The 14,592-nt window shown below is 40.7% G+C and overlaps 2 protein-coding genes across 3 annotated transcripts in view; one reads left to right on the top strand and one right to left on the bottom strand.

Annotated features, from left to right (window-relative positions):
• Positions 1-3,983, top strand: part of Arhgap31 (Rho GTPase activating protein 31) — a 104,237-nt gene extending 100,254 nt beyond the window's left edge. Inside the window, exon 12 of the mRNA XM_047564184.1 lies at positions 1,198-3,983. Within this exon, the coding sequence (XP_047420140.1) occupies positions 1,198-3,609 (2,412 nt within the window). The 3' untranslated portion in view covers positions 3,610-3,983. The remainder of the gene's footprint in view (positions 1-1,197) is intronic.
• Positions 3,984-11,710: 7,727 nt separating this feature from the next.
• The window catches only part of Tmem39a (transmembrane protein 39A), a 35,370-nt gene continuing 32,488 nt past the window's right edge, over positions 11,711-14,592 (bottom strand). Inside the window, exon 9 of one of the 2 annotated variants that reach the window (XM_047564281.1) lies at positions 11,711-13,209. In XM_047564281.1, the coding sequence (XP_047420237.1) occupies positions 12,976-13,209 (234 nt within the window). In that variant the 3' untranslated portion in view covers positions 11,711-12,975. The remainder of the gene's footprint in view (positions 13,210-14,592) is intronic. The other variant, XM_047564280.1, reaches the window with a different exon arrangement.

Below are 14,592 nucleotides of genomic sequence, written 5' to 3'. Positions count from 1 at the left end.
GAGTTAGTTCTGACCAAATAAGAGTTATCTGAAAGAAATAATTCAGAACAATGAATGGATTTCAATTCAACACAATGTTTTTTGAGCAACCACTCATAGTGTATAAGGAGCATATGGCCTTTAGGAATCAAAGACCAGTAAACACAATCCCTGACCTCAAGGAGCTCACAGTCCATTGGAAATAAAACAAGCATTAAAGGAACTGGACTATAAAACAGCATGTGATTGGAGCCAGGTGAGAAGCTTTGAGAGGTGGCCAAGATCAGATTTCTCAGAAAGGCCTGTACCCCCACTGGATGGAGATGCTCCTTCCAACTGCTCCCCGGGACAGACTTAGGCCTTAAGACAAGAAATGAAAGAAACTGAAGTTTGTTTTCCTGGCCCTGCCCCAGCCTCCCTCCATCCTTTTTCTTCCTGCAGCTTTGGGCTTCTTGTAGGAAAAGGGAGTTGAGAAGGACAAAGGGAAGCTGGACTTAAGGGGAGACAAGGACAGTAAACAAGATGGCTCAGGAGGCAGTCCAACAACCACAGGAAATAACCCCATCATGTTAACAATGGGTGTCTGTGAGTAGTAGGAATATAACATTTTGCTGTTTTTATATTCTTCTTCATTTTAATATGTACTTAAAATTATTTTAATGTGTAATATGTAATTTGTTCAGTAATAAGCAAAAGAGTTATACTTACATATTTGGAAAGCAGGTATCAGGGTAAGAGTTAATATTTTCACTCTGCTTGAAAAATGTCATTCTGTCTCCCTTCTAGTAAATTGGTTAAATGAGACCAGGTTTGGGGTTTTTATTTTGTTTTGTTTCCTTTTTTTAAAGCAACAGTGCACAGGTATTAAACACTTATGTTCTGGTGAAGACAGGGCTAGATTTCAATCATGGTCTGCTGCTCTATGATTTAGGTAAATTGTCTAATCTAGTTGAAGATAGGCCTCCTCATTTAATATAATGGGCATATAGTAGTGTTTATCTCCTATGGTGCTGGGATAATCAAACAAGAAGATACAAAGTATTTTATGGCACATGGTAAGCAGTAAAGCATCCAGAGTTATTAGGGATTATGCCTCTCTCATGTACTGGGTAACTCAGGCAGGGAACTGTCCAGTCCGTCACTGTCATTGAAAACAAGGTAGATGAAAATGCTCAGAGTCCTAAATTCTAAGGTAATCAGTTTATTGATGTTTTTCAGGATGAAGATGATCTGGCTAACGCCCTGATATGGCCCGAGATTCAACAGGAGCTTAAAATCATTGAATCTGAGGAGGAACTTGCCTCGTTGCCACCACCTGTTCAGAAGATAAGCCCAAGTCAGCCCAGTTTTGAGTCAAGTCCGGTGTCCTTTGCTTCCCCGGAGCCCCCTGGGAGCATCTCTTGTGGCTCCTCCCCCTCTTCAGTCTCCGCCCCTCCGGAGGAGTGGAACAGGGACTCAACCAATCAGAGTACAATGGGTGCTGCCTCGGCAGCCAATAGAGAAAAGCCAGAGTCAACCAGCAGCCTCCACAGATCCGAGCTCGGCCTGCGTCCAGATCGTGCTACTCTGGCTGCTCTAGAAATAGTTCCTTTTGAGAAGGCATCTCCACCAGCAAGGACTGAGGCTGGAGGCCCGGGGAATCACTCTCCTCCGCTCCCTCCTGCTCCTCCCCCTCCAACTCCTCTGGAGGAGGCGCCCGGAATCCTGCTGTCAAAGGGCGGTGCTGAGAGAGAAGACCCATCCAGGAATTTAAGGACAAATCCTTATATAGAGCAGCCGAGGTCCAAAGACAACCCTGGGATCTCTAGTCGCTGTCAGGGAGAGGAGGCTACTCCAAGTCAAAGTGAAAAACAAACTTCAAAGAAAGTTGCTCCCGAGGGAAAAGCCCTTGGATTTCCTAGCCCAGCAAAGGAGGTTGAGATCTCCCCACAGGGAGAGGGGGATGCAGCCCAGTCAGTACAGGAACCTTCAGACTGTGATGAAGACGACACTGTAACAGACATTGCTCAGCATGTCCTAGAGATGGTGGAGCCCTGGGAGGAGCCCCAGTGGGTGACCAGTCCTCTTCACTCTCCCACCCTGAAAGAAGTGCAGGAGGCCCAGGTGCAGGGCCCCCAGAGCCACCGATTGGAGAAGAGGCTTTCTCACAGGCCCAGCCTTCGCCAGAGCCACTCTCTGGATAGTAAAACCACCATCAAGAGTCAGTGGACTCTTGAGGTTCCCTCCTCCAGCAGCTGTGCTAATCTTGAAACAGAGAGAAATTCTGATCCTCTGTCAGTTAGGAGAGAGATTACTGGATGGGATGAGAAAGCCCTTAAGACCTTCAGAGAGTTCTCTGACCTGAAAGGGGCAGAGGTTCTTCCCAGCCAGAAAGGACCAGGTAGTGTTCAGTCTAAGCCAGCAGAAACCAGCCCAGTCATTGGAGCAGAGGGAAAGGAGCTGGGGCCACTCCTTGGGCAGAGCAATCAGATTAAGCAAGCTGGTATTCCTGGACCAGAAAACAGCGAGGAGAGTTCACCTAGGGTTCAGGATAGCACCTCACCTGGAGAACATCCTTCAAAGTTACAGCTAAAGAGCACTGAGTGTGGGCCCTCAAAAGGGAAAAACAGGCCTTCTTCCCTCAATTTAGACTCTGCCATTCCCGTCACTGAACTCTTCCGGCTTGAGAATGGGGCTTCATTTAGTTCACCTGGAATGCAGCTCTGTGAGTCAGGAGACCCCAAGTTCACCTGGATGACCTCATCTCACTGTAAAGCAGACTCCTGGAAAGATTACTCCCAAGATACCCAGGACCTGGACATTGTTGCTCATGCCCTGACAGGCCGCCGTAACTCAGCTCCTGTGAGTGTGTCAGCTGTGAGAACCTCCTTCATGGTCAAAATGTGTCAGGCCAGGGCAGTCCCAGTAATCCCACCCAAGATTCAATATACCCAGATCCCACAGCCCCTGCCCTCTCAGAGCACAGGGGAGAATGTGGCTCAGCCTCTGGAGAGGAGCCAAGAGGAACCCAGCTCAACCAGTGGGCCCTCTCAGAATCCTGCCAAAGGTGATTCTCCCTCCCTGGAAAACCCAAAGGAAGAGAAACCAAAGCAAGATACAGGAGCCATAGCATCCTCACAGATGGACACCACTGCATCCTGCATTTGTGAGGGACACACCCTTTCTCCAGAACCAGACTTGTCTAATCTCTCCACCCAGGATGCAGTAGTGCAATGCAGAAAGCGCACATCAGAGACAGAACCATCTGGGGACAACCTTCTTTCTTCAAAAATAGAGCGACCATCTGGGGGTTCTAAGCCTTTCCACAGGTCAAGGCCAGGAAGACCTCAGAGCCTAATCTTATTCAGTCCTCCTTTTCCCATCATGGACCACCTGCCTCCCTCATCCACAGTTACAGATTCCAGGGTCCTGCTGTCTCCTATCAGAAGTCCCACTCAGACAGTTTCCCCTGGCCTTCTTTGTGGGGAGCTGGCAGAAAACACATGGGTCACACCAGAAGGGGTTACACTTAGGAATAAAATGACTATCCCTAAGAATGGCCAAAGACTAGAGACCTCAACCAGCTGTTTTTACCAGCCCCAGCGGAGATCAGTAATTCTTGATGGAAGAAGTGGGAGGCAAATAGAGTGATATCAATTCAGCTGCTGATGTCTGAAAAAAACATCATGATTCATCTGGAAATTATTACAGGGCTAACTTGCCATTTTCCAGGCACAGGTTATCTAACTTTGGACTTATTTTGGCCTATGACTTCTTTTTTTTTTTTCCCAGCCTTTTGACTATCATTAATTAATTCATTTGCCAGAAGAGTGGTCAAGGAAAGAATCAAAAGGTGAAATTTAGATAAGTCCATACAATCAAGTGGGAAAAGTTAGGTAAGAAATGAGGGAATTTTTGCCTCCAGTGAAATTTGGAGTCTTGTTTGTAAGCTGCATTACTCTCCTACTACCATTACCTATTACTGTTGAGAGCTGGCTATAATAATGTCCTTTGAAAGAAAGAAAATCCTTTGCCTGTGTTGGAAAAGTACCATTACCTATTACTGTTGAGAGCTGGCTATAATAATGTCCTTTGAAAGAAAGAAAATCCTTTGCCTGTGTTGGAAAAGTATTGAGATTTGAAGGCCTCCTCTTTATTTCATGCTTTTTAATGCTCTTTAAAGCATGTGTTATTAAACCAGTTTTCTAATAAGCTTTGTAAAAGTGCACTATCCAAAATAGAAGCAGATTTGGGAACCCAAACTAATGTGCATTTAGGTATCCAAGTGAGTAAACTTATCCATGCTCTTTCCCTGGAACCCCTGCAGATCTGTCCAAGTTGCCCATATACCAGCACAGAAAATCAGAATCTGTAAGTCAGGAACAAACCCTGAGACTGACACAAACCACAAAGACTTTCTGGTGCTTTCATTAATTCAGGACCCTACTTGCCACTGTACTGAACTCTCATTTATAAATCCAGTAGCCGGCCAAGTGGGGACTGAGCTGAAGGTTTTCTTAATGAAATGAATCAAAATTTCCATGTATGCAGTTGTGAAGGGAAGATGTCATCTTTCTTAACAATATCAGTGTGTAAGCACCTGATGTCATCAGAGGGAAAAGCCCCGCACAAAGCCTACACTGTGAACTTAATGTATTTAAGTTGGTGGGCATTAGCAGGAAACACTTCCTGCTTAGCCTTACTCTTCTTCCACACTGGGCTGGGTCCAGCAGTACAGGAAGGGATGCAAGGAAGAATCCTAGCAGAGCAGACATCACTACCACTCACTGCCCTCCTTGAAAATGTATTTCATTTTAGCCAGTGGGTCCCTTCTCTCTCCTTCTCCCTATGTGGTTCCAGAACAGATTTGAGGCATGTGTTTCCCTTCCATAATTCTCCTTCACCACCTACCCAAGGCACTCAAAATTTGCTCTTCCTTCTTTCTGGATACAAGCAGAAGCAATAAACCAATCTGATTTTCTTTCAGTTGTTTGGAATTTTTCATGGTTCTTTGCATTTCAGATGGAGGAAGGAGAACTAATATATCTGCTGGTAGAATTTTGGTGCTTCCCTCCAAAAAAGGCTTCACAGGGTACCTTTTCTCAGATTCAAGTCTGGCTGAACTCTATCCAGAAGTTCAGTCATTGCAGACATTTCTCTAAGGGCTAACAGTACCTCTGGGCAGAACCCACAGCCAAGGCTAGTGCTAGTCTGGGCTGGGGGCAAGTTGAAGTCACCTTCTCCAGTGAGAAACTGGAAGCTGATGCCCTGCCATGGTATCTCTCTCTTACCCCATCTCTCCCTGAGAAATCTTAAGAGTTTTGAAGTCTTTTCTGTGCTTTTTAAGCCAGGTCTATGGCAAGGGTCACTTGAAAGTCAGCTGCTGAGTTCTGCCTTCAGAGAGTGATGAGATCTGTGAGAAAAGAGAGCAGTCAATGGGGCTTTAGTGAGTGCTTTTGCTTTCTCATTGGGTAAGCAAGACATGGAACCAACAATCAGTTAGATTGTCAACCTATAAGAAAAGTCCTAGAACATAGCGTTTTCCCCTAGGCAAGCAAGGTGAAGAAACATGGTGGTGAGAGATGAGAGAGTCCATGACCCATAAATATGAAAGCACATTCCTGCCTTATCAGGAAATGTGGCAGATAAATAGTACATCAGTTTCAGTGCACTTCTGGTGTCTATGCTTTGATAAAGACCAAGTTCTAGTTAGAATGTGAGAGAGGGAAAGACTTGCACTTCATCATCAGTCAGAACTCTGAGCCAACTAATGAAATATTTAAACTACTTAATGATTGTTTTACATTTTTTTTGTAATACTTATAGGATGTATTTTTATTTGGGGATAGACTGAGAAGCCACTCTTTACATATTAACAATTGACTTCAATTGTAAAGGTTGAGGTGCCTATGTTAGATTCATAAAATGACTGCCATGTTCCTTTAGACTAGCATATTTCAATAGAATTGTTAATAGTATTCAAGTGTACCTACTGATGTTACGCAAATTAAACACAATTATAAATCCAATAGAACATACCAGTGAGACATTGAGCTATTGACAGATTTCCTTGATTTAAAAAATTAGAGAGTGCAGTTTAGTTTGAGGCCTGCCTGGGCAACTTAGATCCTGTCTCAAAAAATTAAAAAGGGATGAGGATGTAGCTCAGTGTAGCTCAGGGATGTAGGGTGCCCCTGGGGTTAACCCCAGTACTGCAAAAAGTGGGGCGGGGGGGAGAAAGAAAGAAAAATTAGAATGGCAAACAACTGAGGTTTTTTGTGGTCCTGATTGGTCTGGTTGTGAAGTTCTATTGGATCTCTGCAAGGAAGGTGGGATCCATATTTCACATTCTTGAGATTTCAGAGACCTATGTCATTGCAAAATGAGTTAACTCCTATGATGAAGTCAGAGGTTCAAGATAAACTGTTCATTTCATGTGGACTGTTTAGCATATTTGACTGAAATTGAGTGGGTCAGTCATTTGTCTATTCGGCCTTTTGTTTCTGCCTGAAGAAGTCCTGGGAACACAAGATTCATTTGTCTGGGATTGGAGTGAGAGAAGTTCACAGTAGGTCTAATTCCCACCAGAATTAATTAGGACCACATCCTACCATGGCTGGTCCCATCTGACGATAACATGAATCTTGGAGTTAAATGTGGCCAAGAATATGATTTTAGGCAGTTGGAAGCCAACTCAAAATGTGGCATGACAAACAATGTGCCCTCTTGCCCCACATTTTTCTTAGCAAAATAAGGCCAGAAGAGGGAGTAAATGCCTGGGCAGGCATGGAGAGCAGGGGGAAGGATAGAGGGCCAGATAGAACAAAGCTGGGGGTCACATAGATCACTTAGTGGTGGTATGCGCAATGCAGGGTTTATTTCTCCAACTGGGTGAAGAAGGACACAGCTAAATGGAAGAAGTCCACGAAGTCCATCGCCAAGTTTCACTGGATGAATCACATTGCTTTGCATTAACTTAATGCCATTGTACTTACTGGCTTATAATTCTGCAAAGTAAAGCACCTTTTCAAAGGCGTCTATTAGAAAGCTGTTTTTTTGAGCTCTACAAATGTTTCCAAAGATATAATCAAAATGTTTTTCTATTCATTAAGAAGTATAAGTATTAAACCTATTCAGAGACTTTTAAGTGTAATTAAAACAGATTGTTATGCTCTAAAATGTACTCTAATAAATGATATAATGCTTTGATGGAACTATGAGCTAGAGGAAGACATGGGTCACTGAAATCAATAATCAGAAAAGTAAATTCTACACCTCAGACTCATGGTTCCAATTCGTTTTGTTTGATGTCATTTTTTGTTATTTCAAGGTCTGGTCTTTCTGGTCTTAACAATCAGAGTCCTGATGAGTTGTACCAGATTTTTCTTGTTTTACTATTTTACATTTAATAACTATCAGATGTTTACAGTTTCACACCCTTACTGTTGTAGTGAAAGTCATGTCACCCAAATACCAATGCAGTTGATAATATAATGAAAAATAGAAGTAAAAAAGCTTATTGCTTCTCAAAACTTCAGAGTTTAAGGAGTCACATGGGTCCATGGCACAGACACGAACTCAATTTTTCTATTAACTTGAACAAGTCAAGGTGGACTGTTCTTTTATTTGAATGATGTTAACGATGCATAGGGGACAGGAATCAAATGTTCTCCTGGAATATGTTGTCACAAAAAAGGTGGTATTCAGGGAGCAGGAAGAATAATTACACAACGTGATCTCTTCACTGAATGTCAGTGCCCCTTCCTGGACTTCCATAAAACTCCTTTGCAGGTGCTTTCTCTGAACCAAAGGCTACCTTTTCCACATCACAGACTATTGCAAAGGGTTAGAAGTTCACCCAATTTCTCACTTCTGCACCACTGCTTCTTCCCATCTCATACAAACCAAACCAAACCAAACCAAACCCTTGTTACCAAATGTACAGATGCAGCTATTTTTACTTTTACCATTCTCTGTAGCCAGGATGTAGTCCATGCCCCAGTTTTCTCAATCTTTAATACCAGGCTCCCCATTTGCTTCTACCTTGTCTCACCATCATCCTGGATGACTTTGATATACTCAAGGAAAACCCAGTCAATACCCTTGCCATAATTGTTTACAGCTTTATACCTCTACTTAGTTTTGACGTTCTGCTTCTAGGGTTACACATCTGATTGTTTCACAGCCCAGAACTTTGTGACCCTAAATTCCCATTTTCCACACCGAGGGTGTAGTTCAGTGGCAGAGCATTTACCTAACATGTGAGAGGCTGAGTTCCATCCCCAGCACCACAAAAACGAACAAGAAACTTAAAAAAAAAAAAATCTTGCTACTTCATTCCTTCTATTTATACAACTTACCAATGCCTGGCCCACTCCTACTCTGACAGCACACCCATCAGACTTCATGTTTCTTTCCTCAGCCTTTCTAGATTTCCAGATATATCATCTCAACTAACCATCAGACCCTTAGCTATACCTCCTTGGCAAACTTCCCATGAAGGATCTGGGCTTTTACCACTCATCTTCTCTGCTCTTTACTGTGTCTAGGGTTACAGCAGAGAAAATAATAAAACCATGGTGTGAGAACCTTTCAATATTTATGGTCCTCTATCCCAGGATTGGCTGAATTCCCAAAACCCATTATTCTTAACCCCTCCTACATGACTTGTCCCTCCCAAAGCATTCCTTCACAAATTTATATCAGATGTCTTCCTTCAATGTCCCACTGTTATTTCCCCTTAGCCATATGTGTGTGCACCTAATTTCTCTTTACTTCAGATGAACTGCTGTCCCTCCTCCCATTATTCTCTCCTATATAGTCAGTCTTTCCTTTGGACTTATGTCCTTCAGCATATAAACATACTAAAATCTCTTCTCAATTGTACCCACCTTCATCATCTTTTGTCCAGGTTCCTGGAAGAGTTATCAACATTCATTGTCTACTTCATTCCAACTCAATCCTCCAGACCAACTCAAACATGATGTTCACATTCACTTCTCCACTAAATTTATGTGTGTGTGTGTGTGTGTGTGTGTGTGTGTTACTAAGGATTGAACCCAAGGTCTTGCCATACTAAACAAGTACCCTATCACTGAGCCATATCCACAGCTCATTCCACTGAAGTTTATCTTGCTAAAGTCACCAATAGTCTAATAACCAAATCTAATAGTCGCTTTTCAGTCTCTCAACCTATTACTTGATATTGTTGCTCATTCCTTTTTTGAAGTGCTTCCTAATTTGCCTCCTTTCATGGCCATCCATTTTTAATTCTTGTTCACTTGAAATCCTTTTCCTTTATCCTTAAACATTATTCATGAGAAGTCTGTCCTTCCTTTTCACTTCATATTCTTTCCCTAGATCATCTTATTTAGGCCTAAAGCTGCTTCTGCCAGTCAACACTGGTTGGTGATCCATCCTCACCCTTATTTTCTCTTGCACAGACTTTTGAAATGGTTGGCTAACTGTTCTTCCTGCCTTAAGTCTCAGTGACACTGCCCATTCTCCAGATCTACCATATATACTATTGCCAAAGTTATCTAAAGATAGTGGTTTTCAAAACCTAGGTTTACTCAGAATCACCTTAAGAGACTGCTAGTTTCCCCCCAGAACTCCCCTCAGTTCATTTGGGGTAGGGCTTGAAATTTTCCATTCCTATCAAGTTCCCAATTAGGTGATGCTGATACTTCTTATCTGGAGATTGATTACACTTCGAGACACATGATTTGAGAACCCTTTGTACCTGATGTTTCCTTAAAATCTTTCACTAGGTATCTTCTAGCTATCAGTTACCAGACATCTGTCTGTCTCAAAATTATTTGCAGTGCTTGTAAAAAAAAAAGTCAGTATTACTGGACTTTAAGATTCTGACTTAGGAGATCTGATACAGTGTCCAGAGAATCTCTTTAAGAATTGGTGGCCTTAAGGTAATAGCAATTCAAACTCCTTAATGTGGAATTCAAGTCCTCCTGTAATTTATTTTGTGCCTAGCTCTCTAGCATTAACGAACTAGTTAAATGCCTAGTGCTGGTCCATACCTTAGATCTTTGTATATTCTGTGTCCGCTGCACGAATCCCTCCCTTCTTCACCTGTGGTAGACTCCTAATATCTTTACAAAAACACCTGGGTGCCACTTTGAAAGCCCTGCCTGAAACTGCATCGACACAACACGAAGTTGCTCACTCCCTTCCCTGTAGCACACCATTATCTCATACGTACTTATACTATGGAACACCCTTGTGTGACAACTGATTTACATGTCTGCCTTCTATTAGTTAATAAACTCGGAACACCACCATGACTGGGAACCAGTAGAGTCTGACACAAAACTGTCCAGTAAGTAGAAATGAGGGGAAAGGCAGAAGTGGTGGAGGCAACTGATAGGGAGGGGAAAGGGCTTAGGGAATATAAACAGAATCGGAGCAAACAGGATATCAAGGAACATTTCCCTCATGCACATTCCTGTGTACTACCCTCCTACTCCCAAGACATTTACCCACCTTAGGTTACCAAGACAACTGGCCAGCACTTTCCTATTCTAATACCCCAAATTTACCCAACTGATTATTTGCCGCATATTTCCTTCCATACATCTTTTAATTTACAAACATATATTTTTAAAAGGCCATTAATTCCTACCATCACTGAGCAAACACTGGTGTCCCTTCCCTCACGTGACCTGTAGTGATACCTACAAAGAACAGCTGGAATGTGTAAAAGCACACTGAACTAAAGGGTTTTATTCCCCTGATGCTACTCTATCTGGAAGTCAAGAGTAAGAATGATTTTCCAATTCCATTAGCCAAAGCTGATTTATTTCTTCTATCTATTCACTCAGCCAACCTAAAATCTGGTACTCTTGTGTTACTCCTCCTTTAGGATTTGACCAAGACAGTTCAAGCCAGAGGGGCAATCATGTTAGCAAGACTTGTTTATCTTCTCTATTAGTGTTATTGGTCAACTTGTATATGCTAGAATCAAGATGGGGTCTTCTTGGTGAGATATCTGTGTCCATACTACCTATTTTGCTGTTATCAGCTAATTTTATCACATTGTGAGCCAAGAGAAACATCCTCAAGATGCTAAGGAAAGCACAGTGAAATGGCAGCTTCCCTGCCCTTCTCCCACCCCAAGAATCACATTTAGGCTGAATCAATTTAAATAGCAACCAACCTAATACAATGGTTTTCTTGTTGTTCTTCCAGTGTACTAAAATGTTCCCATCTGAGGCCACCACCCTTGCTTCTACTATAAAATGAAATTGTCACCAATTTCATCATGCTTTGTCTGATACTTGCTCAAAAATCATCTCGAAGATGCCTTCTAATAGTACTATTCCTATCACTTCCTACTTCCTTGCCTGATTTGTGGTTCTTTACTGCTATCAGGAAATATTGTATATAAACTTACCACATGATCTATACCATCTGCCCTGTAACTTCAGTGAGTAGGGCCTTGTGTTTCTTATTCACTGTCACATCCCCAATGCCTAATATAGTGCCTGATGTTTGACACATATTTGCTGAATGGTTGGACAGACTCAGACTGAATGCCAAATAATTTAACTTAAAAAAGCATACCAAAATATTTAAGGAAGACATGGTTAGACATAAAAAAGTTACCTTGGGTAGTTATAGAGACAATTACTCCTCAAATTATTTCCTTTGCTGAAAATCTTTTGAGAACTCTTCTCCAAGAATTGTTTTTAGAGCCAGATTACAAACTCACATGATTGATCTTTTTACTTCATTAAGTCTTATTTTGTATCACGAAAAGCATCAGTATAAAAAAACCAAAACCAACACAAAAAACACATAACATGCTAATTTTAAGTTTTCCAAAACAAGGCCTCAGAAGTTTATATGACTAATTAAAATATCAATGGACTAAGTATATTGTCTCCCAAGAACACAGGAGGTATTGACTTAAAGGGTTAATGCTCAAATATGAAAGTTCTGCAGTATGTTATTTATTTATTCATTCATTCATTTATTTATTTTGCAGTGAAGGGATTGAACCCAGGGCCTTGTGCATGCTGGACAAGCACTCTACCACTGAGCTACATCCCCAACCTTTGAATATGAAATTTAAAATACACATTTTGGATATAGATCAAATTCTCTGAGGACAAAGCAGTAACTTCTTGTATTTCACTTCCCTTCATAACTCCAGACATAATGCCATTGTAAATGGGTTGCTGCAAGACTGCATTCCAAGACTGTTTAGCTAAGGACTTGCCATTCTTCCAATTACCTGGTATTTTCAACCTGCCCATACTCTAGATGCCTATATGGCATTTACATTTGTCATCTTCCTCATGAGCATGGGCACTCTATAGAATCTAGCTTTTAAAAGTATTATTTCAAACAAGTAAAAGGAAAATCTTTGGAAGCAAAAGAAGTGAAAGAACAGGAAAAGTGACAGCAAAACCCTGAGTCTTGGAATAGCTGATTCAAAAGTATCTTTAAATATCACAGGGTAGAAAAGATCAGCTGAGACCCCAACCCAGAAGAGTCACAAAGCGAACCCCACCCAGGACTTGAACCTACTCTCTTCCATAGTTATTCTAGCAATATCAGCCAGCTGAATTCAGCGAGATTGGGTGCTAGAAGGCACCTCCCCTCCTCCCCTTTTCTGTAGCAATAATTAGTGGCCAACTAGGAACTAAAGAAAATGAAAAGCACTGGAAGGAAAGCAGACACACAAAGGTACCACATCACATCAAGTGACATATGAAAAGTGTTCAAAATGAATGAGTTATTCCACAGTCATACAAATCAATCTTTTTACTAGAGAGGCATACCTCTCACATGTGTATTATGCAAATATACTAACACATGAAAGATCACATCACCTTGTTTATGGATACATTTAATATCCCTTACCCTTCCCGACTTTCAAAACATAATAGTATACAAAATATAAAATATCTTAAATATTTATAAAAATCGCAAGAAAAAAATAGAACGTATGAAAATATTTTTTATCTGAGTTCTCCCTCACTGTTGAGAGGCAGCTTAGTTTGCCTTAAGTTCATAACTGCTGAGTGGGTAGGAGTATGCCCTGCCTAATACTATTCTGTCCCGAAGGAGCTTAAATAAAACATAGTAGTTGCAGAAGAGGATGAGAGCCATGGAAAGTGTGTGATTCCACTTCTCGGACCGGAGCAAGGAATAGAGCTGGTAGAAGACAACACTGCCCTCAATAAGGATTAGTAGATTTAACAGCCTTAATGGACGATGAAACAGGAACTGTAAGGAAGTTAAAAAACATAATGTTATTTCATAGGAAAGACCAAAGTTATTCTTGAATTCATTTTTCTAAAGTAATTTCATATTTATGAGTTCTTATACACAATAAAAAATAGATCTACTTGCTGAATATCAATCAGTCTATTTCTTGCTACAGAGACCCAAACTTTTTCCTTTTCACTCAAGAATGAAATAAATTCCATTTTAATGCCTTGGGACACAAAAAGGGATATGTATATCCAAAAGAATATTGTCTATAAAGATTTTTCTTAGATAATATCTTGGGTATATAATGCAAGACAATCCAAAGTGTATTTATCTAAGAGAGGGGAGGAATAAAGCAACAAATGGGAAATATCTTACACTTTGAAAATCAAGATACAATAAGGATACTGAGGATATAATGTAGGTACTTATATAACTGTTTAAAATGTAACCATTTAAAAATGTAAAAACTAGGCTGGGGATGTAGCTCAGTAGTAGAATGCTTGCCTAGCATGTGTAAGGTTCAGTCCTGAGTACTGCAAAAACATTTTAAATGAAATAAAAAAAATATAAATATAAAAGCTATTCTTAGCTTGTAGGCTGATCTAAGACACAAACACTCACACAAATATGGAGAAAGAGGGAAATGTTACAAGTTCAGTGAAGTATTACAATATCAACACAATAGTTTCTTTATTTTTCCTTAAACTGTTTACCCACCAGGTCACTTACTGAAATCTTTTATATAACATGCTTCTCCTGTTTATTTTTCTGAATTTTGAGAAATAGAGTGCACAATGACAAAGCAAAGAGGAAGGAAGGAAAAATGAGCTGGAACTAGAGTTAGACTACAAACTGGGCTTACTATTTTCACTCTCATCAAATTCTTCACTCTAAATCCAGGTTTACTAATAAAAGGTATTAGGTCACAGGTTGCAAAGGAACATTATCTAACAATTCAGTTCAGCCAGTCAAGTCCTAAATTTAGGTGAGGAGAGACTATATTAATGGCAGTACTTCAGATATAAAAGAACTAATTTAGATGGAAGTTTGGTCTCAAGAGTGTAAACTTAAAAAAAAAAAAAAAATGCTTTCCCAGAAAGAAAAAAAAAAAAAAAAAGAGTGTAAACTTGAGAATGAAGCCAAACTATCATGACTGCTCTGAAAGGTAAAGAGTCTTTCAGGGCCCTTCTTTAGGAAAAAAGAAAATATTTAACTTGTGTTTTATTACATGATATTCAGCAGTAGCATATGTAAAACTGGCTCAATTAATTTTCTAGAAAGATTGAGAAAAGCAACTTCAGATTCCATGACAAGGTGTGTCATTAAATATGCAAATAACCTATGAGCTGAACAAGGAGAAAGGTGGACAGGTTTTAAAAGGTAACAGGTATTGGT

Source organism: Sciurus carolinensis, chromosome 9 (assembly GCF_902686445.1).
Source record: "Sciurus carolinensis chromosome 9, mSciCar1.2, whole genome shotgun sequence".
NCBI classification, from domain to species: Eukaryota; Metazoa; Chordata; class Mammalia; order Rodentia; family Sciuridae; genus Sciurus; species Sciurus carolinensis.
This window is presented reverse-complemented; position numbering and strand designations above follow the sequence as displayed.